This window comes from Mercurialis annua, linkage group LG8 (genome assembly GCF_937616625.2).
Source record: "Mercurialis annua linkage group LG8, ddMerAnnu1.2, whole genome shotgun sequence".
In the NCBI taxonomy this organism is placed as follows: Eukaryota; Viridiplantae; Streptophyta; class Magnoliopsida; order Malpighiales; family Euphorbiaceae; genus Mercurialis; species Mercurialis annua.
This window is the reverse complement of record NC_065577.1, coordinates 6,954,732-6,981,435: the sequence shown is the minus strand read 5'-3', so window position 1 is coordinate 6,981,435 and position 26,704 is coordinate 6,954,732. Positions and strand designations below refer to the sequence as shown.

General features: G+C 35.5%; 5 protein-coding genes across 5 annotated transcripts; 1 reads left to right on the top strand and 4 right to left on the bottom strand.

Moving 5' to 3' along the window:
• The first annotated feature begins 9,850 nt into the window (after positions 1-9,850).
• On the top strand, positions 9,851-12,953 carry LOC126661132 (uncharacterized). Its single transcript, XM_050354925.2, has 3 exons — positions 9,851-10,083; positions 10,432-11,003; positions 11,089-12,953. The coding sequence occupies exons 1-3, from the start codon at positions 9,898-9,900 to the stop codon at positions 11,528-11,530; spliced, it is 1,200 nt and encodes a 399-aa protein (XP_050210882.1). The 5' UTR covers positions 9,851-9,897; the 3' UTR covers positions 11,531-12,953.
• LOC126661130 (cyclin-D6-1-like) lies at positions 12,255-14,403 on the bottom strand. The gene is made up of 6 exons (XM_050354923.2): positions 14,113-14,403; positions 13,276-13,362; positions 13,092-13,199; positions 12,634-12,826; positions 12,425-12,552; positions 12,255-12,345 (listed from the first exon to the last, which is right to left on the bottom strand). Exons 1-6 carry the CDS (start codon positions 14,257-14,259, stop codon positions 12,277-12,279), a joined length of 732 nt encoding a protein of 243 aa, XP_050210880.1. The 5' UTR covers positions 14,260-14,403; the 3' UTR covers positions 12,255-12,276.
• Positions 14,404-15,448: 1,045 nt separating this feature from the next.
• Positions 15,449-18,402, bottom strand: LOC126660500 (uncharacterized). Its single transcript, XM_050354048.2, has 2 exons — positions 16,464-18,402; positions 15,449-16,223 (listed from the first exon to the last, which is right to left on the bottom strand). Exons 1-2 carry the CDS (start codon positions 17,812-17,814, stop codon positions 15,511-15,513), a joined length of 2,064 nt encoding a protein of 687 aa, XP_050210005.1. The 5' UTR covers positions 17,815-18,402; the 3' UTR covers positions 15,449-15,510.
• A 120-nt stretch (positions 18,403-18,522) lies between these two features.
• LOC126660501 (putative transferase At1g60990, chloroplastic) lies at positions 18,523-23,461 on the bottom strand. The gene is made up of 12 exons (XM_050354049.2): positions 23,134-23,461; positions 22,948-23,049; positions 22,598-22,631; positions 22,078-22,151; positions 21,890-21,955; positions 21,723-21,787; positions 20,825-20,912; positions 20,678-20,743; positions 19,805-19,970; positions 19,228-19,311; positions 19,018-19,145; positions 18,523-18,902 (listed from the first exon to the last, which is right to left on the bottom strand). The coding sequence occupies exons 1-12, from the start codon at positions 23,362-23,364 to the stop codon at positions 18,717-18,719; spliced, it is 1,290 nt and encodes a 429-aa protein (XP_050210006.1). The 5' UTR covers positions 23,365-23,461; the 3' UTR covers positions 18,523-18,716.
• A 36-nt stretch (positions 23,462-23,497) lies between these two features.
• On the bottom strand, positions 23,498-26,044 carry LOC126660502 (uncharacterized). The gene is made up of 2 exons (XM_050354050.2): positions 24,319-26,044; positions 23,498-24,159 (listed from the first exon to the last, which is right to left on the bottom strand). The coding sequence occupies exon 2, from the start codon at positions 24,152-24,154 to the stop codon at positions 23,498-23,500; it is 657 nt and encodes a 218-aa protein (XP_050210007.1). The 5' UTR covers positions 24,155-24,159; positions 24,319-26,044.
• Between the last annotated feature and the right edge of the window lie 660 nt (positions 26,045-26,704).

Genomic DNA, 26,704 nt, shown 5'->3' with positions numbered 1-26,704 from the left:
AGGCATCCTTGGTGGGCAGCCAATTGTGCATAGCTCTCCACAAAAAGATCTTGCATTTGCCAGGCATTTTAGAGTTCCACAACCAGTTCCAAAACCTGTCGGCCCCTATCCCAGTTTGCCTCAAATCCCCAGTAGCCACCCTATAAGCACTCTTGACGCTAAAAGAGCCTCTAACCTCTGGGGTCCACACCACCTTGTCTTCAACATTGCAAGTAATTAAAGGCACTTTGTAAATCAGACTTCTGTCTCTTTCCGAGAAGAGACTGTCCACTTTCCTTCTATCCCAGCTACAAGTACCCGACGACATATCAAAGAGATAGCTAACAGGGGCAATTTTCACCTGATCAGCCAACTCAGTCTCCGGTTTTCCTATGTTGTCATCAGGTAGCCACGGATCGACGCCTATAAGGGCCGTGTTACCATTCCCAATTCTCCATCTCGTCCCTTTTCTCACAATTTCCTGGGCCTCCATGAGGCTTTTCCATACATAACTTGGGTTAGCTCCAACCTTGGCACTCAAGAAATCCGAATCATAGAAGTATTTCGCCTTGAGGATCTTGCTGGCCAGAGAGTGCGGGGAGGTAATAAGGCGCCAACCCTGCTTGCTGAGCATCGCTAAATTGAACTCCCTAAGGTTTTTAAAACCTATCCCGCCAAGCTTCTTTGGAAAGCAAAGTTTTTCCCAACAGGCCCAGTTAATGCCTCTCGCATCACCACTCTTTCTCGACCCCCACCAAAAGGAGTTAAGGAGTCTCTCAATCTCCTTACACACCGAAGAGGTAATGAGGAACACATTGAAATAGTAATTCGGGATGGCCTGCAGAACCGATTTAATAATTAGCTCTCTACCTGCAGCAGAGAGAAAACAGTGTCTCAACCCTTGAATGCGGGACCAGATGCGGTTTTTGAGCATACCGAAGACTGCACTCTTGTTACGCCCTATCATGAAAGGCAACCCCAAGTAGGAGCCTTCAGAGTTCATAACATCAACACCCAATTGAGTCCTAATAGACTCCGCTTTATCCGATGCCACGTTTTTGCTGAAGAAAATAGAGGATTTGCCAAAATTAACCGTCTGACCAGAGCTGACCTCGTAGACCTTCAGAACATCAATAATATGGGCTGTCTCACACTCTTTTGCCTTAAAAAAGAGCAAGCAATCATCGGCGAAGAACAGATGGGATATGGGGGGAGCCCTTCTACACACTTTAACACCGTGGATTTGGCCCAAACTCTCCTTTTCTTGAAGCAAAAGACTAAGGCACTCCGCACATAAGATGAATAGATAGGGAGATAGAGGATCTCCTTGTCTAATACCCCTATTAGGGACGATAGGGCCGACCTCCGTACCTTCGTGCACCACGAAGTAGCGGACCGACGAGATGCACCTGATGATCACACTAACAAACTGAGTATCAAAACCAAAAGCAAGCAGCATTCTCTCCACAAAGCACCATTCAATTTTATCATAGGCTTTCGACATGTCAATTTTCAGCGCAGCGAATCCCTCCTTTCCTTGAGACTTCCTTTTCAGAAAATGCATAGTTTCAAAAGCAATCATGACGTTGTCGCTAATCAGCCTATTAGGCACAAACGCGCTTTGGCTCTCTGAGATAATCAGTGGCAGAAAACTTTTAAGCCTGTTCGCCACAACCTTCGACACAATCTTATAAAACACATTGCACAAGGAGATAGGACGGAGATCACCCATAGCAATAGGATTCTTCTTCTTAGGAATCAGAGTGATGAGGGTGTCGTTGATTCCCTCGTACCCTACTCCACTGAGGACGAAACCGTTCACAGCCGCCACCAAGTCCTTCTTAACAGTGGGCCAAAAATTCTGGAAGAATGCCGGAGTTAGTCCATCGGGGCCTGGGGCCTTATCTCCTTTCATACTAAACACGGCGCTACGAACTTCCCTTTCGGAAATGGTCTCCATCAAAGTGTCGCTATTCTCCACTCTCTTGAGGTTAGCTAGACATGGGATATCAATACCATGATTCACAGAGGATTTAAATAAAGTTTGAAAATACTCTACCATATGTGACTCCAAGCCACTTCCCCAAGACACCCACGAGTTGTCCTCCTTCTGAAGCTTACTGATATTGTTGCGCTTTTTCCTAGAAGAGGCAGACTTATGAAAGAACCGAGTGTTAGCGTCACCGTCCTTGTACCAGAAATTTTTGGATCTTTGCCTCCAGTAAGCTCTTTCCTGATCTTGGACATGGTTCAGCTCCGAAACGGCACTCTTAAAACACTGGACCCCGATCGCATCCCTTCTCCACCTAAGGCAGTCAACTTTTGCTTTAAGAGCTTTGATCCTCTTATGGAACCTCGTGGCCTTATCTCTGCCCCAGCTTTCCAAGACCGCAGAGACGCTTTTGATTTTTCCTCTAATCCCCTCGCCCGAACTTCCATTCCACCCTGCCTCCACAACCTCTTGGCAATCCGCTTCGTTAACCCAGAGGTTCTCAAAACGAAAGCGATGCTTTCTCCTGCCTGTCCTTTCCTCGAGCAGCTTAAGGTGAATAGGAAGGTGGTCTGAAGCTTCACAACCCACCGACATAACCCTAGCTGTAGGGAATTTAAGACACCAATTTTCACACCCAAATGCCCTGTCGAGTCTCTCCTGGACCCAGGCATCCGACCCACGACCTCTCTCCCAGGTCCAAGGGTAACCCCCCATCCCCAAATCAATCAGACCAGTATTATTAATGGCGTCCCGGAAGCCCTCCAACATCCAGTTAGGGTGAGGGACACGACCTTTCTTTTCTCCCGGATCGAGCAGGTCATTAAAATCCCCTAGACAGCACCAGGGCATCTGAGAATCCCTCGAAAGAGATTTGAGAATTTGCCAGGAATCTCTTTTCTTTCTTCTATCTGGTTCACCATAGAAACCAGTAAGCCTCCAAAGACCTCCCTGCCTGAGCTCAACGTTAACATCAATGAAAAATTTAGAAAAGCCCCTCAAGCTGACTTTTTTCATACCCTTCCACAGAAGGGCCAGCCCACCACTGTGCCCGATACAATCAACTACAAATAACCCATCAAAGCCCACCTTGATCTTAACCTCCTCCAACTTGGGCCTTGCACACAACGTTTCGATAAGAAAAATAATATCTGGCTTAACCTCCTTAACCAGCCCCACAAGGGCCTGAACTGTTCGTGGGTTGCCCAGCCCACGACAGTTCCAAGATAAGATACTCATTGATGTTGGCGGGCCTGGTCCATGCCAGAGCCCGCCCCAAAATCGTTTTTTGACAAGACTACTGAGGCCTTAACCTGCGAGTCTGCCACATCACTCCCCTTGTCCCCTGCGTACAAAACATTCTCCTCACAGATGCGTTTTCTCTTTGGTTCCCCAATGACAACTTCACCAACCTGGTTTTTTGTCAATTGCAGGTTCTGTCCCTCTGTTCCCTCCAGCCTGTGCTCAGTCTGATATGCCAAATCGCCCCCCGTCCTGGACTGACCCTCATCGGCCGGACTGACAGGACTATTCCGCCTGGTTTTTGCCATGTCCCCTTCCTTTAACCACTTATTCTCCGCCGAGTTTTGTTGTTGGCGCTTATTTCCAGCTCTTAGCTCGCCGGAAAAAGCAAGGATAATATCCTCGGGGCTGCACGTGAGTCTGCGTCTGCAGAATGCATCAGTGTGGCCGATGAGACCACAGATAAAGCAAAATATCCCCAGTCTCTCATACTTGAACTCCACCTCCGTCCCCGAGCCACCCTGTCTTCTTAACCGCATAGAGCTGACTAGAGGGGCATTAACGCAGACCTTCACCTTGATTCTCATGAACTTCCTCCATCCTCCTGTAAAGTTGTTCTTATCAGACTCTAGGAACACTCCGAGATGGTTCCCAATACTTTTAGCCACCTTTTCGCTCATGAACCCAACTGGCAGCTTATACACTTGGACCCAGAAATCAATATCATTAAGAGCGACCTCCACCGGACTTTCTCCCTTACTCAAGCGGCAGAGAATGAGATTTTGGTTGTCGAAAGACCAAGGGCCACCATCGATAACTCTTTGAATATCCACTTCGTGGAAGAACTGGAACAAAAACCTCTGGTTTTGCTCCTCCTCACTTCCTTCTAGCTCAGTAATGCTAACACCTTGTAGGGGTCTCCACACTTGGGACATGGTGTTTCGGAGAGCCCTAAAGTTGATGACTCTATCAGTAGCTAGCTTACCCACCAGGCAACAACTAAGATCCTCGTCCATTCCCACTTCTTCCTCATCATCATCAATGACCAGCTCGGCCATTTTGTTTAACGTGCTTTCATGCATTTTCTCCTGGTTAGTGTTACTTGACCCAGTATCCATGACAAACGACTAACAGAGAAAGAAATAATTTCTGAATTTGATAAATAAATAAATGTGTTTTAACGTGCTTTAATTGAATTTCTGAATTTGTTAAATAATTTTATTTGACCTCTGAATTTGATAAATAAATAAATGTTAAACTCTTAACACTTAAAACAGAGAGAATTAATGTTTATTTATTTATTAAGTTCAGTGGTAAAATATGATTATTTAGAAAAGTTAAATTTAAGAATTAGATAGATAAATGGTATAATTTCAGGGTTCAAATTATGTATTAAGCCAGTAGTTATTGGGTTAAAATTTATTTATTTCGTCCCTTTACGATTAAATTTCAACCTTAAAAAGACCAAATAAAAAAATGAAACAATTTCAAAAAAAAATGAAATTTTACAAAAGACCAAGTAAACAACAGTGGCAAAGAAGTAGAAGAACTAATTAAATAAATAAAATAGATTAAAATGAACAAATAAAATTTAAATTATTGAGGGAATAGAGAATGTGCCTTGATTAAAACATGTAAAATAGACAAAGGAATCAACTAGAAAGACAGAATAAAGATTGGATTTGTTTTCTCTTTTTTGGAAATTTTATGCTGCAATTGGATTTCAATAAAGGGTCAATTGTATCCCTCAATTTATAACTTAATGTCGAATAATTCATTATTTTAATCAATTAAAAATAAAACTGTATAATAATATAATCAAGTTTAAGGATAGGAATGCTCTAATTTTATTTTTAATTGATCTGAAAATAAAATATATTTTTTTTAATTAATTTAAAAATAAAGAATATTATCTTTAATTGATTAAAATAACGGAAAGTAAATTATTTAACTTCGAACAGCAAATTAAGGAACCGAACTGAGCTTTTAATTTTGTTAGAAATGATGAGGAAACTAATGAATTTGGTCAAACTCCTTTTTGATAGCTATTATGGGTATCAGATTCAGAGCTTTGGCTGCTGCGAATTGTTGGCTTCTTGTGAGTTTTAGGAGCGTGTTACTCACAGTCTAATGATAACTTGGGTTTACTTACACGCTCCAAATTGAGAAGAGTTGAAGAGTGGGTCCTGCATGTCATAGGTTAATCCTTTTTGTCTTATCAAGACTGGAACAGTTTGTACAAAATCTTTGTATTTTCTCTTTTTAATTATAAATGTACTTTTATAAATTTAAAAATGATTTAAGTATAATTTTTGTTAAAAGAAATATTAACATTATTCTACAGAGATGTAATTGTAAAAATTAAAATCATACGAAAATAAAATTTCTAATAATATTTTCTTAGCAAATATTAGAGATATTATTATGTAATTCAACAAAAAACATATACTTTTAAGTGTTTTCTTTTTATACATATAACTTTTTAAAAGATTTTGAATTGTTTCATTTATTTATATCTAAAATAATCTTATTTGAATATATTAATTTATAAAATAATTAATGAAGACATTCGGTATTATCTTACACTTTTCTTGCTTTTTATTTTTTTTCCTTTTCGATAAATTAATTTTAAAAAAGATACAAAATAAGTCACTGAATGAGCAATAAATGATAAATGTAGTTGATTTTTGATTAACTTTTTTTAATATATGCATTTATTCAAATACGATAGATAACTTTCCATCAAAAAAATAAATAAAATAAAATATGATAAATACAACTAATTTTTTTTTCTTTCAGAAATATATAGCTCCAAAACATAAAATTCTATTGATATGATCTAATTGATCAAATCAGTTTAATTACGAATCCCCATTGATCTTAAATATTTAATTATTTTAATTGTTTCTTCTTAAATTAATTTATGAATTTTTATCAAAATCCATCATATTATTGGTATATCATTTTCAATTGTATTGTTCATTTGAGTCAGACAAAGTATTAATTTTCTATTCTATATTGTCTTTTTCAATTCATAGAGAATAATAATTAAAAGGCTAATGGGCTGAAAAAAATTCCGACCTTTATTATATTTTTCAATTCCACCCCGGCGTAGTAATTTTTTTGACTATACTTTATTTCGAATTTTTAGTTTTCAATTGCACCCTAATACACTAAATTGAACTCTTTTCATTTGGTTAATATTCAAAAGAGGTCCTTCATTTTTATTAAAAAATCTAAAAAATCTTTAATGTTATAAATTATAATAAAAAACCATCTTCTTTATACTATTAAAAAATTAATTAAATTTAAGTTAATTAAAAAAATAAAATAAAAAATAATTTCCGAAGGAGGAGCAGCTGCTCCTCCTCCGCCAGCTCCTCAACGGAGGAGCAGCAGCTCCAGGCCTGAGGAGCTGCTCCTCAGGCCAAGAGCTGCCGGAGGAGGATCAGCTCCTTCTTCTCCGGAAACTGAATTTTTTTTTTAATTATTTTTAGAATTTATCTGAAATCTATTTAAGTTTAAGGACTTGTTTGAATTTGGCCAAATGGAAAAAAGTATATAATAATCCTTAAATGTGGTTGTTTTACATATTTTAGTCCTTATAATAATAAATATTTAATTTTTTTTAAATCAGGGTGCAATTGAAAACTAAAAATTTGAATAAGGTATAATCAAAAAAATTGCTACGTCGGGGTGGTATTGAAAAATAAAACAAAGGTCGGGGTTTTTTCAGCTCATTAGCCTAATTAAAAAAATAGATAGTATTTTTTTATTTTCAATATGGAATTATTTTTATCTATTTGAGTGAGTTAATCGATGATCGAGTCAAGTTTAATGAGTTTATGAACTTTGTCTATTTTTTTTTATTAAGGGTGGAAATCGACTCTTTAAAGTCTCATATTAGTTGTTAGTTAACGAGGCGTAGTTCGTACCTACAATCTTTCGATGCACTTAAAAACGCCTTAACCATTCAGATTAGGCCCACATTGGCATGAACTTTGTCTATTGAGTTCTTAGTTTTGGACCTTTTTAATCATACAAATTGGTGTGCATCAAAAAAATTGTCCTCCGATAGCAACTTTTTATTGTTTAAAAGGTGCATTACAATTTAAATTTGATCAAATCAATTGGCTAGAGTCATTAATTTAAAAATTTAAAATTCTCGATAGATTAATTTATAAAAGTTCCATTTCTCAAATAATTTGAGCTTTTAAGAGCGTTGCTGCTGCTAGCTAATGGATATCAAATTGTTTTAGATACAGATAAACACCTATCTCTAAAGTGAACTTTATTCTAATAGAACTCATCCGAAGACATAGTCAAAATTAATTAATGAGCAATTACATAATCATTTTCTTCTGTTTCCGATAAAATATATTGCAAGTCGGCAAAAAAGATTAGAAAAGCATTAAATCATGCTGATGTATATGATTATTTAATTAAAAAGGAAAATGGGGTTGTTATATGCTACAAGACAACGTTACTAGCCGTCTTTCTCTTTTGAAAAACCTCTTAAACCCTAGTAAGTTTTTTTCTTCTTGTTCATTTTGGCCAAAAATCACCTCACCGATCTCTCAAATTAGTTTTTTTTATAGTTTTTATCTTTAGTTTTTGAATAAAATTTCTTTCTTGGCCAATTTTGGTCTAAATTTAGAAATTATTTTCTACTATAGTATTTTAATTGAGATTAGATCTAATCTAATCGAAATTAAGAGTAGTTTTTTTTCATCTTTCGAGATGAAATTGTTTTTTGCGGTGCAAACGACTTAGATCTCTGAAACAATTATAGGCAGCATCTTACGACGGATTTCATCAAGTACAGGTATGTTTTGCGTCAATATCGATGTTGTTTTTAATCTTCAAGAGAACAGATGTATCACAGAAGATGTGATCAGGCGTGCATTCGAAGTTAGACTTCCTTAGAACGTTCAATAAATCTAGATTTTATTATTAGATCTAGTTTTAGTCTATAAATTTGGGTGACCCATGGTGGTTAGTTTAGCCCTAGTCGATGACTGTATTTTTACAGCTCTCATCATCTTTTATAGAATAGTTGACTCTGTATGTTGAGAAACCGTTCATGTAATTTTCGTTATTATTAATGGAAATTTTAGCCTTTGTTAAAAAAAAAAAGTATATGATTATTTAGAAAAGAATCATATATGTCCCTATATTTAACTTGAAGATCAACTAGGCTTTTAATGTCCGAAAAAGTATATAAACCCATTAATTTTTTGGCTAATAGTCTGAAAAAACCTCCACCTTTTAGCCTTTTTCGTTTATACTTTGACGTTGTAAAATAACCGATTACACTCAAATTCACATCATTCAGTTTCAATTCCACCGTGGCATCCACATCAGCCGATGAGTAAGCAGATTTGGCTGCCACAGTGTTAATTTCTTTAGGCTAGGGTGGAACTGAATACGAAATAAGGTGTGTATTTAGGTATAATCGGCCATTTTACAACGTCAGGGGCAAACTAAAAGGGGCTAAAAGGTGGAAGCTTTTTTTAGACCATCAGCCAATTTTTTTTAAATACCTTCATGTACGAATCAACTGGATTATTTTAAATGTGGATGTCATTTAGAAACATCATACGTGACACTCTCTGAGTCCTCAAATACCACACCGAGGATACAATTGAAATTGAAATATGAAGATTTGAACAAAATCAGCTGTCGGCTTATTAATAAGACGTGAACTTGAAGCCCGATTTCTGGTGGCACACCCGCACACAAACACCGCCCGACGAAGGGGAGGGGGGGGGGGACGGGAAAGCTACAGGCCCAAAATTTTTTGACGATTTTAAAAGGTTAGAATATAATGGAGAAGGGGGTTAAAATGAGTGTTTTTTTTAAGACATTTTGCCTAAACGAATTCATGTTAAAATTCCATTCGTTTGGTTAGGTTATTATACGTATCTTAAGAATGATTTGAGAATAACTAAGTAAGATATATATGTAAATTGTAATACATAACCGAACTTCTGATTAGAACTGCTACATTTCACTTGCATCTAACCTAACTTCTATAATGCAATTTAATTACACTAACTTTGCAACTAGCTAAAAACTACACACCCTATTTTCAGTTATACAGCTTTAAAACAGGTACTTGATACTAGCAATTAAATCCATTCACAAATTGGATAATTTTAACTCTAAATAATTCAGATGCGATTCAATGGAAATAAATCAATTTAAAAAAATATAAAATTCTTAAATACACTCCACTCTCTTCTCACCCATGAATTATATAACAAATTGAATATTGCTAAATCATTACATAGTAATTAAATTTAATTTGTCTTGCAATGACATCATTTAATGACGTGGTAAAATTCAATTCGCTATGTTCATAAATAATGATAATACACTAGACACATAAAATTTATCCCTGGATTGAGTATGATAAATGATTTATATACAAAACAGATAAAATACAATTTAGATACTCTAATAATAGTTATAATAACACCATAATATTTAAATAAATAAAATTATCTACAGCAAGAAACTGACTTAGTAGCCTGTTCTCATCTACAATCAAAAACAGAATTTTGCCTAATATAAGCCCCTCCTAATAAGCCTACCATTACGCAAGCTTCTTCACAAAATACTCTTTGTTTCCTTTTGCTAATTTTGTTTATTTTTTCTGTCTTTAATCTATTTTTCTTCTTCTCATGGGAGATCCGCCGCGTTCGACGACAGTCGACTTCTATGGTATCCTTGGAATTTCTAAAAGTGCAACCATTAAAGAAATGTGTAAAGCTTATAAATCTCTTGTTACATTATGGCATCCTGATAAAAATCCATCCAACAAAGATGAAGCTCAGGTCAAATTTCGACAAATTAACGAAGCCTACAAGGTGAACAAATTGATTTTTTAATTTTTTTATTTTACTACAAAATAAACGTAATTTATACATGAATATATTGCAATATATTTCATTACAATATGTACAAAATTTATTCCAAAAATTTGCATGATCCTTTCATCTAAATTGCGATTGTTTGAATATAGCTTAAAATGGAAGGTTTAGATTTTAAATATTGACATTCATCCTTTCAATTTTTTTCCATATGAAAATGTTTTTACATATGCTGAAAAATGAAAATCTTCAAGAACAATTTGTCTATAAATCATCTCATGCAAACGACTTTATTTAATAAGATTCATAAATCAATCTAATGATGTTTTTTTTATTATATTTTAGGCTCTTAATGAGAAAAAGATTCAAGAAACTCCAATGAAAATTGCTTACGAGCCAAAAACACCACCCCCGAGAGATTTTCCATCTCGAGGTGGTTCGTCACACCATAACAAAAGCATGGACGAAAGCTTCTTTTCTCGGCCTTCCGTTCAAACAAATATAAACAAAAAAAGCCGAATATCTTCCCGTAGTCCTACGCAATTGTCGAGAAATGCAAGCCGGAGGAGCACTTCTCCGGCACAAGATACCTCTCGATCAAAAAGTACGGGTAGAAACATGAGACGAACAACTTCTCCAAACCCTAAAAATTACTTAAGTACTAGCCCTGGCAGTTCTCCTGCGCTGCCTAATAAATCTAGGTCGAAAAGCACGGGTAGAAGAAGAGCTTCGGACACTGAAATTCCTTCTTCAATCATAAGTCCGACAAGAATGGGTGCTACGCCGATTGTATACTCTCAATCAACTGCTTGGAGAATTCCTTCACCGGTTGAGAGGAAGTTAGAGTGCACACTGGAGGAATTATGCCATGGATGTGTCAAGAAAATTAAGATTACTAGAGATATTATCTCAAATGGGTAAGTTGCTTATTACACTTAGATAGGATATTTTAAAGATACACTCATTAGAATATCAACATAAAATCTTGATTTAATTGTGTAGAATAATCAAGAAAGTAGATGAGACCCTGAAGATAAAAGTGAAGCCAGGATGGAAGCAAGGAACAAAGATAAAATTCGAAGGAAAAGGCGACGAAAAACCAGGATATCTCCCCGCAGATATAATTTTCTTGATAGACGAAAAACGACATCCATTGTTCACACGAAATGGCGACGATTTAGAGTACGGACTTGAAATCCAATTAGTTCAGTCTCTTACAGGATGTTCTATATCAGCTCCATTACTCGGGGGAGAAAGAATGTGGTTATCATTCGACGAAATTATATACCCAGGTTATGTAAAGATCATTCAAGGGCAAGGTATGCCTACTAAAACAGAAGGTAAAAGAGGCGATTTACGAATTACATTTTTCGTTGAATTTCCTTCGGAATTAAGTGATGAACAACGGACCGAAGCTGCAAGTATTTTACAAGATTGTTCTTGACAATTATTTTGATTTTTATGTGAATTTTATTACTTTAATAGAAATTTATTACTAGTCTTGTAGTCTTTTGAAGAAAGAGTGTGCATTGTGCCATTGACTTGTATACTTTCATGCACTCTTATGTACAGATACAGAGAGTTCTTTTTGATTTAATCATCCGATATTTGATCACTTTATGTGTTTGTTCGGTTCGACTATAGCTCAAGAGAGGAGTGAATTGTGCTCTTTAAAATTTAAAACTAATAGGTAAATTTATTTAATATTTTAACAAATTATTGTGTCAAGATAGTGGGTAATTGATTTTCAAGGTATACAAACTTCGTTTTATTCTATTTTGGTTTTCGAACTTTATATTTTTCCTTTTTATTTACATACTTTAGTTGTTTTTCAACCGAAGATTTTCCGGACAAAAATGCTTACATGATAATTTATTTAAAAATTTGTCATGTATCATGTATGCATAATTTCGTCTAGAAACTCTTCTCTAAAATAAAATTATATATGCATGACAAGTTTTCCAAGAAAAACTAGTAAAATCCGGTTTCCACATGGAAAAATCTGGTTTCCATGAAGCATTTTAGCCGGAACAACCTCCAATTGAAAACCCTTTGAAAACCCTCCGAGAGACAAGTTGAATCTGATAAACCCTTTTTCATTCACCTAAATACTTTTCAAGCAAAACCAAATCTAGGGCTCGTATTTCTTCCATGGCACCATCTCCCTGTGACTGTGCTGCAATTCCAGATTCAACTTGTCTCTCGGAGGAAGTGGGAGATGAACATCGTATTCTGACAGCTTTCGAGTTCTTCCTTATTCTGAAATTATGCATAAATGTCATTATGATGCAGATAAATATGAAAAACAGTTGGAGATCTGTGACTGTAAATGTCATACCAGTTGGAGATCTGTGACTGTAAACCTTTTCATGCAGTCATGATGCTTTTCAAGGGAGATGTTTTCGATGTTCGTAAGAATCGCGGATGCTGCTATCACTGAAGGCCGGAATTGTACAAATTTTACAGCTGCGATTATAATAAAAATATCATCAGAATAATGATAAGTTCAAATTTAGCGCGGCACGATTTATGATCGATTATTTGTACCTCCATGTGATTGAGTTATCAGGCGAATCACATTTGATTTGAACTGCGTTGCTCCTTCTTCTACTATAGACAGGAAGCTCGGAACGTAGAATAGCGCATTTACACAATCCTCTGGCGGACCAGTTCTTTTGAGAATCAGACTCTCCATCTTGTCAATATCTTTTTCATCAATCTTCATTTTTGGCCAGTTTTTCTGTTCAAACAAAGAGGCTTATGCTAAATAAGCTATGTAGCACCAACATGGATACGTAGAAACGAGATACTTGGATATAGACACGGTGAAACGTTCTTATTTTAAGGTATTTTATGTTAAAATTGAAGTTTTCATGTTCAAAACGTCAAATTTCAGACGAATTACAGAAACAGAAAAACGTTGACTAAGTGAAGTATTCGTGCTACTTGGTAAATAAGATACCGAAAAGATACAGACGTAAGTAGGTAGTGAAAAATGAAAATACCAGATTCATTATCTTGCTGAAGGAATCACCCTTCATCTTCAAAGCAATAAGCAGGCAACTCATGACAAGCACCGTAACATGATAAGCAAAATCTTTCTTCCCCAATGTCTAAACAGTTTAGCAAATTCAGATCAGTACAGTAAGTAAGCAGACATATAATTAGCATACAACTCGTAAAATTTACCGGCATTGTATCCATCGAAGAAAATCTATCGAAGAAGTTCAAAGCCAGATATCGAATGGTAGCATCGAATTGAGCATCCTTGTCATTCTGCATCAGATTTCACATCCCATTCAGCAATCAAAGAGAACAACACAAAACCAAATCGTTTGAAATTTTCAGTCATTTTCCCAGGATAATAGCAGTGACAGAAGTGGTGAATTTTTTGAAGTTTCAATAAAGAAAAACACAAAATTTTCTCTCTGCTTTCCTACGAACCAAACAAACTTCACCACACCTTAAATTTTCAAGAAACTAAATGTTCTAACTCCAAGATTGTTTCTCTACAAAAAGAAACTCCAAACTTAAAGAATCTCAAATTTTCTAGTCTAGCAAACATGACGAATGACTCTATATTCATCAAATTCCAAGAATCAAAGGCATTAAGTTCTAAACAGTTCTAACCTAAAACATTATGTTAAGACATTAATAATGCAGTTCTTTAAAACCAAATAACAAAACCATAGACCCACAAAGAAAGCAAGACAGATAATGATTTGACACTACTTTATCTTCAAGAAATTAATTAAACCAGACAGAAAGAAGTTAAAAATTAATGACTTACTCCATCGATCAAAGAGTGCAATATTTATTTCTATTTTCTTAAATTTTGTTTGATAAGTTGTAAGAAAATCAAAATACCAAAACAACTTTTAAAGATTTCTTACCTAAAACTTTTATAATGCAGTTCTTGAAAAACAAACAAGAAAACAAGAAAGAAAGCAAAACAGATAAAGATTTGACACTACATTTTTCAAGAAATTAAATCAAACAGAAAGAAGTTAAAGATTAATGACTTACTTCAGCGATCAAGAGTTCAATCTTTGCTCTGAGTTTCCCAAATTCTGGGTCATTACTGGCTCTAACATTCAAAGATTCGGGTTCCGTCGCTAACCATTTTTCGACTTGTTTCCTTTCAAAAAGAGTCAATCGCTGACCACTCTGCATTTTATTTTCTTGTAAAGAAAGAAAAGAAAAAAAATGAGAGAGTAGTGATGTTTTTCTTCTCTTCTCTCAGTTGGTTATATCAAAAGATTGGAGCCAAAGTTAGTTATGCAGCTGCAAATGATATGTTGCCACGTCAGAAATTAATCTTCGAGCCTCTTAGTAATCAAATAAAGATTTGGATAATGGCCCGTTTAGCCCCTTGTAAAATACCCACATTACTTTCATGAATAAGGGTCAATCGGACGCTCAAATTTGTGTCTGGGATCGGATAAATCATTTTTAATAAATTAATACATTAATCATTTTTATTATCTAGTCTACATTTTAAGTAGTCCTGTAAATTTTGGCATATCAAGTAATTAAAAGAGTTTAATCTTATCTTTTAAAAGAAGAGTTTAATCTTAAACTCAAAAATAAAACAAAATTAAAGAGTCTAATCTATTTATCCTAATCGGAAAAAGATTTCCAAACAACAATCGGATAAAAAATATGTATATATACATACTGACTTCACCATTATTCTATCACAAAAAAAAAAATACGTAACCTGATTGTTATTTTGAAGAAGCAACATTAGAAGATCAGTATCAAGTCCAAGAAGCCATGGAAGTAGAAGAAGATGAAGTCTCTATGATAGACAATGGATTCGAAACAGACGAAGAGAGCGACTATTCCGAATTTGTAATACCCCCACGCTTCGGAGACCATTATGTTTCCGAAGAAGACGAAGACGAAGATGCACGCTCCGAAGTAATTCAGTATAGAGCTCCGGATGCAATTCCTGTATATTATTGTGACGATCTTTATTGTTCGGATGATGATGATGAAATTATGGAAGATGAGCCTGAAGAAGATGAAGATGTGCTGTCCGACATCACTGATGATGAAGAAGATCAAGTCTTCGAATGGGTTTTTAAATTACGACGTTAAATATACTAATCATTGTTTTGTTGTAGAATTAATTTCTGTTTTAATATATATACAAATTTTAAGAAACAATGCTATCATATACTGTTTAGAATTTCTGTTTTTATATTTTGGCAAATTAGAATACCAGTCAATTTTCTTGGTGAAAAAATATTAATGTAGATATCAGAATATACACTGTTCTGGCAGTTACATCAACATTTTGTAACGGAATATTATCGGTGTTCCGATTACCGAAACATGAAAGAAAAGGCTCCACACAAAAGATGAAAGTTCTTATTCCTTTATTTATATATGGAAGTAAATTACGTACATATCAAGTTATCATTTTTCAATACGTAGCCATGTTACATCATTGAATTGTCCAGCAAGTTTATCCCTATCTTCAACATCTATTTTCTTGGACATTTTCATCATAATTAAGTAAAGCCCCAAGATCTTCATCAAAGAACAAATGAGCACGTGCATTTTGTTCTTCACTGTCTGCAAGTACCGCCTTTTCTGGTCAGGGTAAAACACTTGTGTCCCATTCTCATAACCATTCCACGTCAGCCGCTGCAATCCGCTTCCATCCAACCTGGCCATGTACACGTCACCATACGGCTGAATCTGACGTGGCAACGATACTGCCTCAGCAGTAACACTCCCTAAATTAGCGGTAAACAAAAACCATTCTCCGTCGTTAGTAAAGCTGACATGGTTTATCCTCTCCATCCATTCCCTGTCAGCTTGAGTCAACCGTTCTGATCCTTCCAAGTGGATTCTTCTCAAATCAGACCCGTCTGGTTTTATTACATAGATGCTGAAGGGGTTAGAATGTCCTGGATTATGTCTGTTGGATGAAAATGCTATCAGGTCTCCTTTCGGTGACCAGCTAGGCATTGTGTCGGTCCATGGTCCGTTCGTTAATTGACGTATCCCGCCTTTAAACTCTCCGTCAACCGCGTCCATTATGTAGAGATTCTTATGACCGGAACGGCCTGATCGAAACACGAGATACTTACCATCTGGCGAGCAAGCTGGGAAGGCATTGTTACCTGCAGTCACCTAGTCAGAATACTTTCACAGAGTGTTATGTTAATTGTACACTATGTAGCACGAAAATAAGAAACGCTGAATCGAAAAATGTCCAAAGGAAAACAACAAAACACAATTTTTTAAAAGATATGTTATAAATAAAGAATTTCGGAATTTTATAAGCGATTCTAGAAATAAAAAAATGAAACGTTGAAATGTAAGACTCAGGAAATTTCAATAAAACATAGGTCATTCATTACCTGAATCTTGTTTTGTCAGAATCTTGACATCACACTGGATAATTTGGTCACCGTCAGGCTTGAGATCGGACAGGTCGAAGGAGACACGAGCAATCTGCACCGTTGATTCCATAGAAGCAAAGACCGGACCAAGAGTTGTATAGATGACATTTTTCTCTGTTGGACTCCAAGCAGTGTGGAAAGCTACACGATCTCTAGTGATTAAAGTCCATCTCTTTGAACCGTCTGATTTAACAATGTGTAACCCTTGACTGAGACCAGCATTGTATGATATAAAATCACCTTCCGGAGAAAACGATGGAAATGATCCATTAATCCTGACCATACGCAGATCGTTGATATGAGATTTGACAGGTTCAAGATTCGGTATCGTGGTTTCTCCATGAGCCGCTGATTCGCCTCTGAACCGGTGGTACCCAATGAACATTGAATCTTGAGAAACAAATGGGTTATAATGATGGAAACTCGGGTTGATTAGTTCAGTAACAGGATGAAATATTCCTGAAGCGAGATCAAATATCTCAATATGCCTGTAAGTCTTGTTTCGCCTTCGAGTTGCCACTGCGATTCTCTTACCATCGTGCATAGCGCAAGGAGTTATGCAGTTAACGCCTGGCGGAGTAATCCGTATCGGATCACTGCAAGTAAACTGAGAGAAATCTTCCGGCAGTTTAACTTGGAAAATGCTCCAAAATCCATCATCAGCTTTGCGATGAAAATAAATAGTTGAATCACCCGACCAAGTAGGCCAACCGCCTCTTTGACAAACGACAATTCGTTTGTCAGGTTCAGATTCTTTGAAAACAACAATATCCGTCTTAAGGTCCTCAAATTCAGTACCCCAAAGGCGAGATCCATAAGATGCAACAGCAATGTATTTCCCAGAAAGAGAAACGGCAGGACTGAAGTCAGCAACATCATAAGGAGTCAAACGAGTGATTTCTCGACGACTTTGATTCAGACTCATGGTATAGAGAGCGTTCCAGCTCTTGAAGAGCTTATCAGGCTTTTCATGAGCTGAAATGAAGTAGAGACGGTTATTCTTGATGATCGGACGGTCATGGAAAAGGCTTTCAGGTATGAATGGGAGTTTCTCAGGTTTGGTATTATGAATTTTGGATAGGTAAATTGAAGGAAAACTAGATCTTTCAGATATGTAAACAATAGCTTGATTGTCTTCAGTGAATTGTGCATTGAAGTTTAGAGATACACCATCTGTGTGGCGGTGCTCATCAGAGTTGGAGAAGCTCGAACTGTTAAGATCCGACGGGATCTTCACAGAGTAGACATCAAAGCCGTAGTTTTGTCGGCCGACGGTTGTGAATACAACAGTGCCTTTGGGAGTATTCATTATGTCTGTAGGTGCATGCTGTAGAAATTGGAACTCATGGAGTTTATGAAGGCTGCAGCTTTTCACTTTTTGTATTTTTAATTGGAAAAGAAAACGTGAAAATGTGGAGTGACATTACTTCTTTTGTTATGCTTTATTCCTCCATATAAGCGTAAGAATGTGGAGTGGAATTACTTCTAATTGTTGTTATGCTTAATTTATGGAAAAATTATTGTAAGCCCCACCATGCATATATCATCAGTAAGCTCTATACCTGGTCATAAACCGGACTTGAACACATTCAGACCGAACTCGGTCGATTTTACATGCAAACCCAAATCTAATTTGAACCTAATTTTCATTACCTAAGTCTGTCCCATGAACTAAATTTATCCAGAGTCGGACTATTTTTTCGAGGCTACGTGAAATTTTAATTAAAAATTAAAGTCCAATCTGATGCGTAATAAATCGGGTAATAGAATCGGGTCTATTACGGATTCCGGTATGGCTTAATAGAAAAATTAAGTGTCCAGCCCCAGCTCAAACAGAGCATGTCGGGCGGCTACTTAACCCATTGAAGAGGTCTAGGCATATATATTATATGAGTATACAAATAATACAAAGTTAAGTATAAAATGATATAGTTATTGAATAAATACAAAATTTTCTTGAACCTAATAATTTTGTAAATTAAAAAGTGAAAAAAGGTGACAGCATCTGAGGTGGAAATAAAAGGGTAAAAAGATGCAATGAGTGGTCAGATACTTTGATTATATAGTGAGCAAACAAAAATGTATGCAAGTTTAATTTACAGCTTGTTTCCACCAGAAAACGGTACTACAAGCATAAGCATGTCATATTTTATGACATTTAACAGATTAATATTGAAAGATGAGCTTGACCTTTGGTTTTCTTACAGGAGGTTAAGAACTGGCGCTCTTCGATGGTGGACGCTGTCGAGCAAGAAATGGAGGATCTACAACTGTTGCAACGATGTTGTCTCCGACAATCACCGTGCTCCCTTCTGAAACGGTCTGTTTCTTGATATAGCCTAAACCATAATATCTCGATTCGTTTCTCCCAGATGTATAGCTTGTTAGTTTTCCTACCTTCAGGAATTGTAAAATTTTACTAAGACATTCATATAGTTGCTTTTTGATTATCAACGAAAAAATATTTTTCTTTTGTTATTTAGATGAACTTAGAAAAGTTAATGATTCGTACTTTTTTTCCTTCAACCGTAATCAGGCTGCCCGGTTCTGCCGGTGCTGACAGATGAAGTCCCCATAATCTCTGCTTCACTCCATCATATGTTATTAGTCTAGCTATAGTCTCTTGTCCCTTGTAACATCCTGAGAATGTATGAGTTAGATCAGAGAGAAGATTCATTCTTAAGACTGATTACTGGTCTTCTTTGGTGAAGAATGAAGGTACCTTTGTTCGTTGAAATAGAGTTCCATAAACCAGCCTCCAGGACATTGAATTCATTTGTGAGCTCCTTTCCGGGTGACGGCATCCCTGCGAGAATTTTGAATTTTATAAGTATCGCAATGAAGCAAAACATATCATGAACATAACTTCATACATTTTACACCCACTTGCAAATTTGGAGAAGATATTTTTAGTGGGTTACCATGTAAACTTCAGACCAATTCAATCCTTCCACGTTCCTAAATTTCGGAACAAAATTAAAAAGTCAAATCTGTCAACTTCTTTCTATTCCTTCCTCCTATATTAGCTGCAGCTAATTGCTGCTTTTGCAAATTTGCATATTCTAGAGATTTTGTTGCTTGTACTGTTGCAAATTCACAACCTTGAACTAATATGAGATCTTACTCTAGCTATTCTATTTTTCTACCAGAAAAAGTTATGTTTATAATCTACAACTATTAAAGTTATAGTAGTTTAAATACAAAATTTCATTTAACCAACTATGTTAGAAATTTTTCACTAATACTACAAAATAAACGCGACATGCAATAAAAACAAACCAACTACTCAGATTTCCCACCTTGAATGATCCTTAATTCCTCCCAAGCATTAAACCCCATTGGAATTGCACCCTGAGACAGAAGACTTTTCCACACAGATTTGGCAGCAGCTGGTGACATCAACAAGGAATAACCAACTTCGGAAATGATATTTCCGACCCCAACAGTTATGGGCATTCCATTTACCTGAAATAAAATAAAGGTTCAATCTTTTGGCAATGATATCATAGAAGGTATATAATATACCAACGAAAGAAGACCAAGACAGAAAAAAGCAAAACAATTAGCTAATGAACAGAAAACTCCCCATTAATTGTCGGGGAACAACACCATCCAGTTACATTTGTTTTATACATCATCCATTTCAGTAACTCACCCATTACAGCACAACATTTATATACTGTATCCTAAATAGAACAAAACTTTGTTTATTTCTTTTGATCTTCAAGAGATAAGTGTTTTTAAATGAAATACTTTAAGTACAATCTTTTTGAAGTTGTTCTGAAAAGAATAAATAATTCAAAGTGAAGTATTACAAGTAGCATACTTTCTTCGACTCCAAAGTCGTGATTTTCATGGCCGAATATTTAAATTATGGGAAGCGAAATGTGAAGATGTGAAATTACCAATCTATTACATTAGACAGCTGGCACAAGGCATGGATAAGGGTCAATGATTCATACAAATCATGTTTAAGAATAGAGTGTAACGACTTAGCAATTGAATGGACTTGTAAATGCGTATTTACAGTGTTAAAAAACAAAGGAAGAAAGTACATTCTGCAAGGACAAAACAACATATCCTAATCATTAGAAGACCTCAAAATGAAGTCAAGAACAATCATCCTCACAACTCATACAACCAAAAGAAGCCAGAAGATTGCTTAATCTTACACTATAATGACGATGAGTGCCATATGGTTGTCCAACAAGATCCACAAGATTCAGGTTGACCATAACCTGCCAGAACCAAACAAATAATGTCCAATTGTTTACGGACTCTACACCAGAAAAAAAACTTCAGAGATGTTAAAAACTCACTTGATCGCTTTGTGGTCCTGCTATAATGAAGAAGGATGTTTTTTTGGTGATATCTTGAATTTCCACATTATCGGCAAAGAAAATATACCTAAAAAATACAAGCCACGATAAGACAAACCTTATATTGTCCTTTCTAAAATAGGAAGATATCATATTTCATTCCTTTTCATGTCAACTTCATAAATATTGCTAAGTTTTTTAATAGATAGAATTGTCAAAATCAAGTTTTGCAGCTATTGAGAAACTAAACTTAACTAAACAAGCAAATTGAACGGCAAGCGCAACTAACTTTCAGCCCCTTTTTCATTTCCTTATCCAGGAACCATAACTTAATATTCCATTTTAGTGCTCCTTTTGTAATTGTCGGAACTTCGACAGGAATATTCCATTTTAGTGCTCCATTTGTTCCATTATACATAATAAAATTGAGCTACTCTGTCGCAGAAACTATTTATTTTCAAAATGTATAATCTCCATTGAACTAGTATTACCTAAACCACCCATATCAACATACATGGGAAAATTCCAAGGTCAATCGCATTTTAGTTCAAAAGATAATTTGACTTACAAAGCCTAAAAGTATCAACTGTCAAGATTTAAGTCACTTCCAAAGCTGGAGGATGACTAATTGACGCTACAGGAGATATGTAATGCATAGGCATCAATAATTTAGCATGTGGACCAAAGAATGAGCTTCAAGAAATTGTGTGGAACAGAAGACTAGACCACACACAATGCAGAAGCAAGATAGCAGAAATATTAGCAGGCTAAGTAACATGAGACAATGAAGGAGATATAAATTTGAACTCTGCTACTCTATCATCTTTCTGGTAAGGATCAAACGAGATTATTGTGAACAAAACTGATATGTAAATAAAGAGAGACATGGCATGCATACTTGTTCAACATCTGAGTGATGCTTTCACAGGTCACTGGTGAGACCACCAACATTACTGAATTTTTCTGCAAGTATAAGTAACTCAAATAAATCATCAAAAAATAGTAATATTGCAATAATGGAAAGTCAAGTCAAGTCAAGGGATTAAACATGGTTACAGAGACTACCATTATCCATGCATGTGCAATATCTATTGTCCGAGCTGTTGGTGTGACGAAAACAGTATCGCATCCCTATGGATTTCAATCGAACAAAACCTATCAATTTTCCCATACGACTACATCAAGTAAGAAAAAATTATAAAACAAGTATATAAGAAATTGAGTATAACAGGGAACATTCCTCTATATCTCACCTGTCCTTCATGAAGAGATTCAAAATCTGCAGTGCTTTGGTTGTGAAGAAACTGAATACGATCATCTCCACTGACTTCACAAGAAACAACTCCCATTTTATTAGAGCATTATGGAAACTATATAATCGCACCACCAAATTTTACCAGAGCTGGCCTAATACCTATAGTATCATTCTAAACATCATTTATGCTATTTCATTTGCATTTCCCTTTTTTATCAGATTACTCATCCATGTTTGAGTGGTTAACAAACTGTTGAGTTCTAAAAAGATTTAGACACATTATTGCAGTCTGTGATAGAGCCTAAAAAATCTAACTAGATAAAATGTATACATTTACAACTAACAGGACAAAGTAATATATTTGGTTCACTTCTAGAGGCAGCTTCGAAGATTATGTTAAAGATGAAAACTTTCCAAAGTTGGTGCGAAATATTCTCCAGTTAAGAAATTTTTAAATACTAATCCAGAAATATAGATGACAAATTTAATGGAAAGATAAAGAACCCAAATGAAAATACCTCTTATCCGTCCAAAATGCGAAAGATCCGAAACCTAAACCATCAGAAACCACAGATAGAAATCAATAAACCCAGACATCAATAACTAAAGGGCCAAAGTATATGATACAATTTCATTACCTCTCTAAACATTAACAATTTTCGTACGGTAATTTATCCCATCAACATCAATATATACCCTCCATTAACATAAAAAAAAGCCCTTTATGGCAAATTCCAGCAACTATTATGCAATGGGCAACAATACTATAACTTCCAGCAGCAAAAACATTCAAGTCACACTCACATCTAGTCAGTTCAATATTCAAATAAGTAGAGTTTAAAAAATTAAAAGAGAAATGAAAACCCACCACAGCCCCATTGTGAAAAGCATGTAAAGCTTCATCATCATTATCAAATGTTTCAATAACCCCATCTTCTGAAACCTTTGCCCCATCAGCAGCCACTGTTTCCTGCAAATATTAACACCACCACATTTCAAATTTTTAATAAAAGACAATTCCTTTATATAATAAAAGATTAAAGGGTAAGCTTACAAGGAGGTCATGATCAATAGGAGGAGGAGAGAAATCAAAATGGGAAGCAAAAATTGGAGTAAAAGATGGTTTCTTGGTCTTTGTGTTGATGTTAGACACAATTTGTAACCCTGTGTTTGAGAAAAGATGAGAAGTAAAAGAGATGATCTTGGTCTTGAAATGGGGTTGAAGATTACTAGCTGTGATTGTAGAGGGAATTAGAGAGGCAGCTGATGATGATGATGCTGCCATTTGTGTTTGATTTTTTTGTTTTATGAAAGAGAAAAATGTTGATTTTTTTGTAAGAGGATAAGTTTTTTTTTTTTTTTTTTTTCCCCTGAGTAGACTACAAAGACAGGTTCTAAGAAAACTTCTAGGACCTAGTCTACGTATTCTGAATGGTAGGAGCAGTAGTGCGACGAAAGCTGGCTTTCTCTAACTGAACTAGCCTGTGAGCCTCCTTGTTTTCTTGTCGCTTAATCCATCGGAACTGACAGTAGTCAAAGGAGGTTGTACTAAGCCATATGTCTTGACAGATTCCCCAACTAGATGCCAGCGAGCACTCGCCCGAATTGACAGAGTTAGAGACCTGAATGGCATCTCCTTCAAACACCACAAAACGCCAGCCTTTGTTCTTTGCCCAGAAAATAGCTTCCCTGAGTGCTAAGAATTCTAAAATTCCTGGGTCCCATATGCCTCGGTATGATTTTGCAAAAGTTCCCAAAACCTCCCCTTGAGCGTTTCGAGCCAAACCAGCCACCGATCCTGATTTAGCTCTAGCATTGATTCCCCCATCATAAGAAATAGTAATACCAGGACCTGTTCTGTTAATGGAAAAACTGGAGGCTCTTGGAACCTTAGCGAATTTCCGTTCTGTTTGCTTCACTTTTTGAAGTAGCACCCTCTGTGCTTCCTCATATTCCCAATGCGCTTGCTTAGCATGAAGGCCTGTTTCTTCTTCCGACCAAGGAACTGCCTGAAAGACTTTAGAGTTCCTGGCTTTCCATATGGACCACAAAGTAAAAGCAAACGCAACTAACATTCTATCTGAGTCACACGAGGTTGAAACAGAATCAGCAATGTTTTTCCAAGTTTTGTCTAAAGATTCGTCTGGTATTGAGTTCGAGTTCATAGGGAAGCCAGACAAAAGCCAAACTCTTTGAGCAAAGTAGCAGTTGAAGAAAAGATGGTGGATAGATTCATTACCTTGGCAGTGGGGGCAATTGAGCTCACTTCGCAGCCTGAAGTTAAGTGCATCAGCTACTGGGATCCCTTTATGGAAGATTTTCCATATGAAGACTCTTATTTTGTTGGGGATCTTTAGTTGCCAAAAACGTTGCCAGTCCTGTCTTTGGAGCGCTAAATTGGGGTCACCAGGTCTGGTCTCTGTATCCGGCTGCCCTTGGCTCGCAGCGAGGCCTATGTAAGAGGATAAGTGGATGTTGCCAAAATATGTAATCTGGCTCACCAAATATTTGTCACTAATTACAAATGAACAAAGGGTCAACGCACCGTCTGAACTTGTGACACAGGCTCATTTAACCCAGTTTTTACTTGTTTGATCAACTAACCTCAAAACTCTTTATTTTTGGATCAGATAATCCCATAATTATATTTTAAAAATATGTAAAATATAAATCGGAGATGAAAAATACGAAATAGAAATTAAAAAATTTTCTAATTGTTGCGATAAAATTATTCTAAACTTACTTTTTGTAAAAATATAACTGTGAGATTATTTGACCCAAAAATGAAGAGTTTTAGAGTTGATTGCTCAAACAAGTAAAAACTGGGTTGAATGACCCTATGTCACAAATTTAGGGGGCGCGTTGACCTTTTGTTCAATTACAAATTGGGTTAGACATAAAAATTCACCAATCTTACACGTTTTTTTAATTTAATTATTCTTTTTAAAATTTCTCATAAAAATACAACAACTTTCATTTTTTTTCCAAATATGTACACGGTGCTGATGTGTCACTCATTCATTGGTTAAAAATAACTTATACCTCAGCAAATTACACAAATGAATGAATGCTACATCAGCACCGTGTATGAATTTGAGAAAATGAAATTTGATGTATTTTTATGAAAGTTTAAAAAACGTGATTAAACTAAAAGAACATGTAAAGTTAGTGAAATTTTATGACATTACTTTATGGGATGATACTTGATCTTCTAAATTATATTAATTGTGTGATACCGTCACTTGCGATTTTTGAGAACAGAAGGCTCGAAAATCGTCCTTTTAGGCCACCAAAGAGAGATAGACTCGAATGTGGACAATATCTTTTACATGTTGATTAGTACAGCTCATTTTTTTAACAAAAAACAGCATTCTTGAAAAAAACTCTGTTAGTTCTAACTAAAGAGGAAATAAAATGTAGATAAAAAAGTCCAATAATGATCTTTCGAGAAACACGGTCGAATGACGAGTTGTTGCTACACATTATGTACGTGAGTTACATTCATATGACATGTCAAACAGGGACGAAGGCATAATTATTTTACGGAGGGGCAAAAAAATTATAATTACTATTCATAAACTATTTTAAAAAATAAATAAATTTAACTTCAGTAATAAAATAAAGGTTTAATTGCACGAAAAATCACCAACTTTTATCGTGTTTTTGGTATTTAACATAATCTTTTGTTTGGCTTTAAAAATCATCAACTTTCATTTTTTTGGCATATTCGTCCACATAATCATTTCCTTTGAAAATTAAGCGTAAAACGGCGCCGTTTTACATTTAAAACGACGCCGTTTTCACATCCCGTGGACAAATATGCCAAAAAATGAAAGTTGGTGATTTTTTATGCCAAGAAAAAAAATGTTAAATACCAAAAACATGCGAAAGTTGGTGATTTTTTATGCAATTAAGCCTTAAATAAATGAGTCAAATTCAACATAAAAATATTAAATATTAGTCGCGAAATTTTATAAGCCTTTTTTTCATATCATAAAATTCATGAATAATTGAATCAATACTGGATGTCTTTGCAATTTTCTTCTCAATATAAGTTACCAAGTAATAAATAATCAAAAACATAATAAATAATCCATAAAAAACTTTAAAAAATTTAAAAATAACAAATCAGAATTTTAAATTATAATATATATTAAAATAATTACTTTGAAATTTAAAGTTCAATATATCAACAAACAAAAATTAATATAGAAATTGATTGCAATAGTCGGTGCCAGTGGAATAAATTGATGAAGAAAAATCATTGCCTCATTTGCTAGGCGCTTTGATAACGTTTCGTCGGCTGCTGTTGTGGAAGCGTATGTGCTGCGAGAAGCGGTGACTCTTGCTAAAAGGCTGCACTTATCTGAGCCTAATTTTGAAGGAGATGCCAAGTATATTATTGATGCTTTAAATGAAAATCATGCAGCAGATATGTAATGTGAGGTGCTTTTGGAGGATTGTGAGTTTTTTTGCAGGAATGTTAGATTCCATTCCTTTAGTTTTGTTAAACGTTCTTGTAATTGGGTGGCACATATTCTTGCCAAACGAGCCCTTAAAGATAATTTTTTTTTTGTAATCCGTTAGTCCAATTTATGTGGCTAAAATCGAGACTTAACGGTCGA

Excerpts from the sequence above, each read along its gene's own strand:
- LOC126660502 (XM_050354050.2), bottom strand. The coding sequence starts at position 24,154 with ATGTTAGTTGCGTTTGCTTTTACTTTGTGGTCCATATGGAAAGCCAGG.
- LOC126661132 (XM_050354925.2), top strand. The coding sequence starts at position 9,898 with ATGGGAGATCCGCCGCGTTCGACGACAGTCGACTTCTATGGTATCCTT. Across the intron at positions 10,084-10,431 it reads AAATTAACGAAGCCTACAAG|GCTCTTAATGAGAAAAAGAT; the intron begins GTGAACAAATTG and ends ATTATATTTTAG. Across the intron at positions 11,004-11,088 it reads AGAGATATTATCTCAAATGG|AATAATCAAGAAAGTAGATG; the intron begins GTAAGTTGCTTA and ends TTAATTGTGTAG.
- LOC126660500 (XM_050354048.2), bottom strand. The coding sequence starts at position 17,814 with ATGAATACTCCCAAAGGCACTGTTGTATTCACAACCGTCGGCCGACAA. Across the intron at positions 16,224-16,463 it reads TCTGACAAAACAAGATTCAG|GTAACAATGCCTTCCCAGCT; the intron begins GTAATGAATGAC and ends AGGTGACTGCAG.
- LOC126660501 (XM_050354049.2), bottom strand. The coding sequence starts at position 23,364 with ATGGCAGCATCATCATCATCAGCTGCCTCTCTAATTCCCTCTACAATC. Across the intron at positions 22,152-22,597 it reads GCATTTTGGACGGATAAGAG|TCAGTGGAGATGATCGTATT; the intron begins GTATTTTCATTT and ends TTTCTTGTGAAG. Across the intron at positions 18,903-19,017 it reads TTACGGTTGAAGGAAAAAAA|GTAGGAAAACTAACAAGCTA; the intron begins GTACGAATCATT and ends CAATTCCTGAAG.
- LOC126661130 (XM_050354923.2), bottom strand. The coding sequence starts at position 14,259 with ATGCAGAGTGGTCAGCGATTGACTCTTTTTGAAAGGAAACAAGTCGAA. Across the intron at positions 13,363-14,112 it reads TTGAACTCTTGATCGCTGAA|AATGACAAGGATGCTCAATT; the intron begins GTAAGTCATTAA and ends AATCTGATGCAG. Across the intron at positions 13,200-13,275 it reads CTTCGATGGATACAATGCCG|ACATTGGGGAAGAAAGATTT; the intron begins GTAAATTTTACG and ends TAAACTGTTTAG.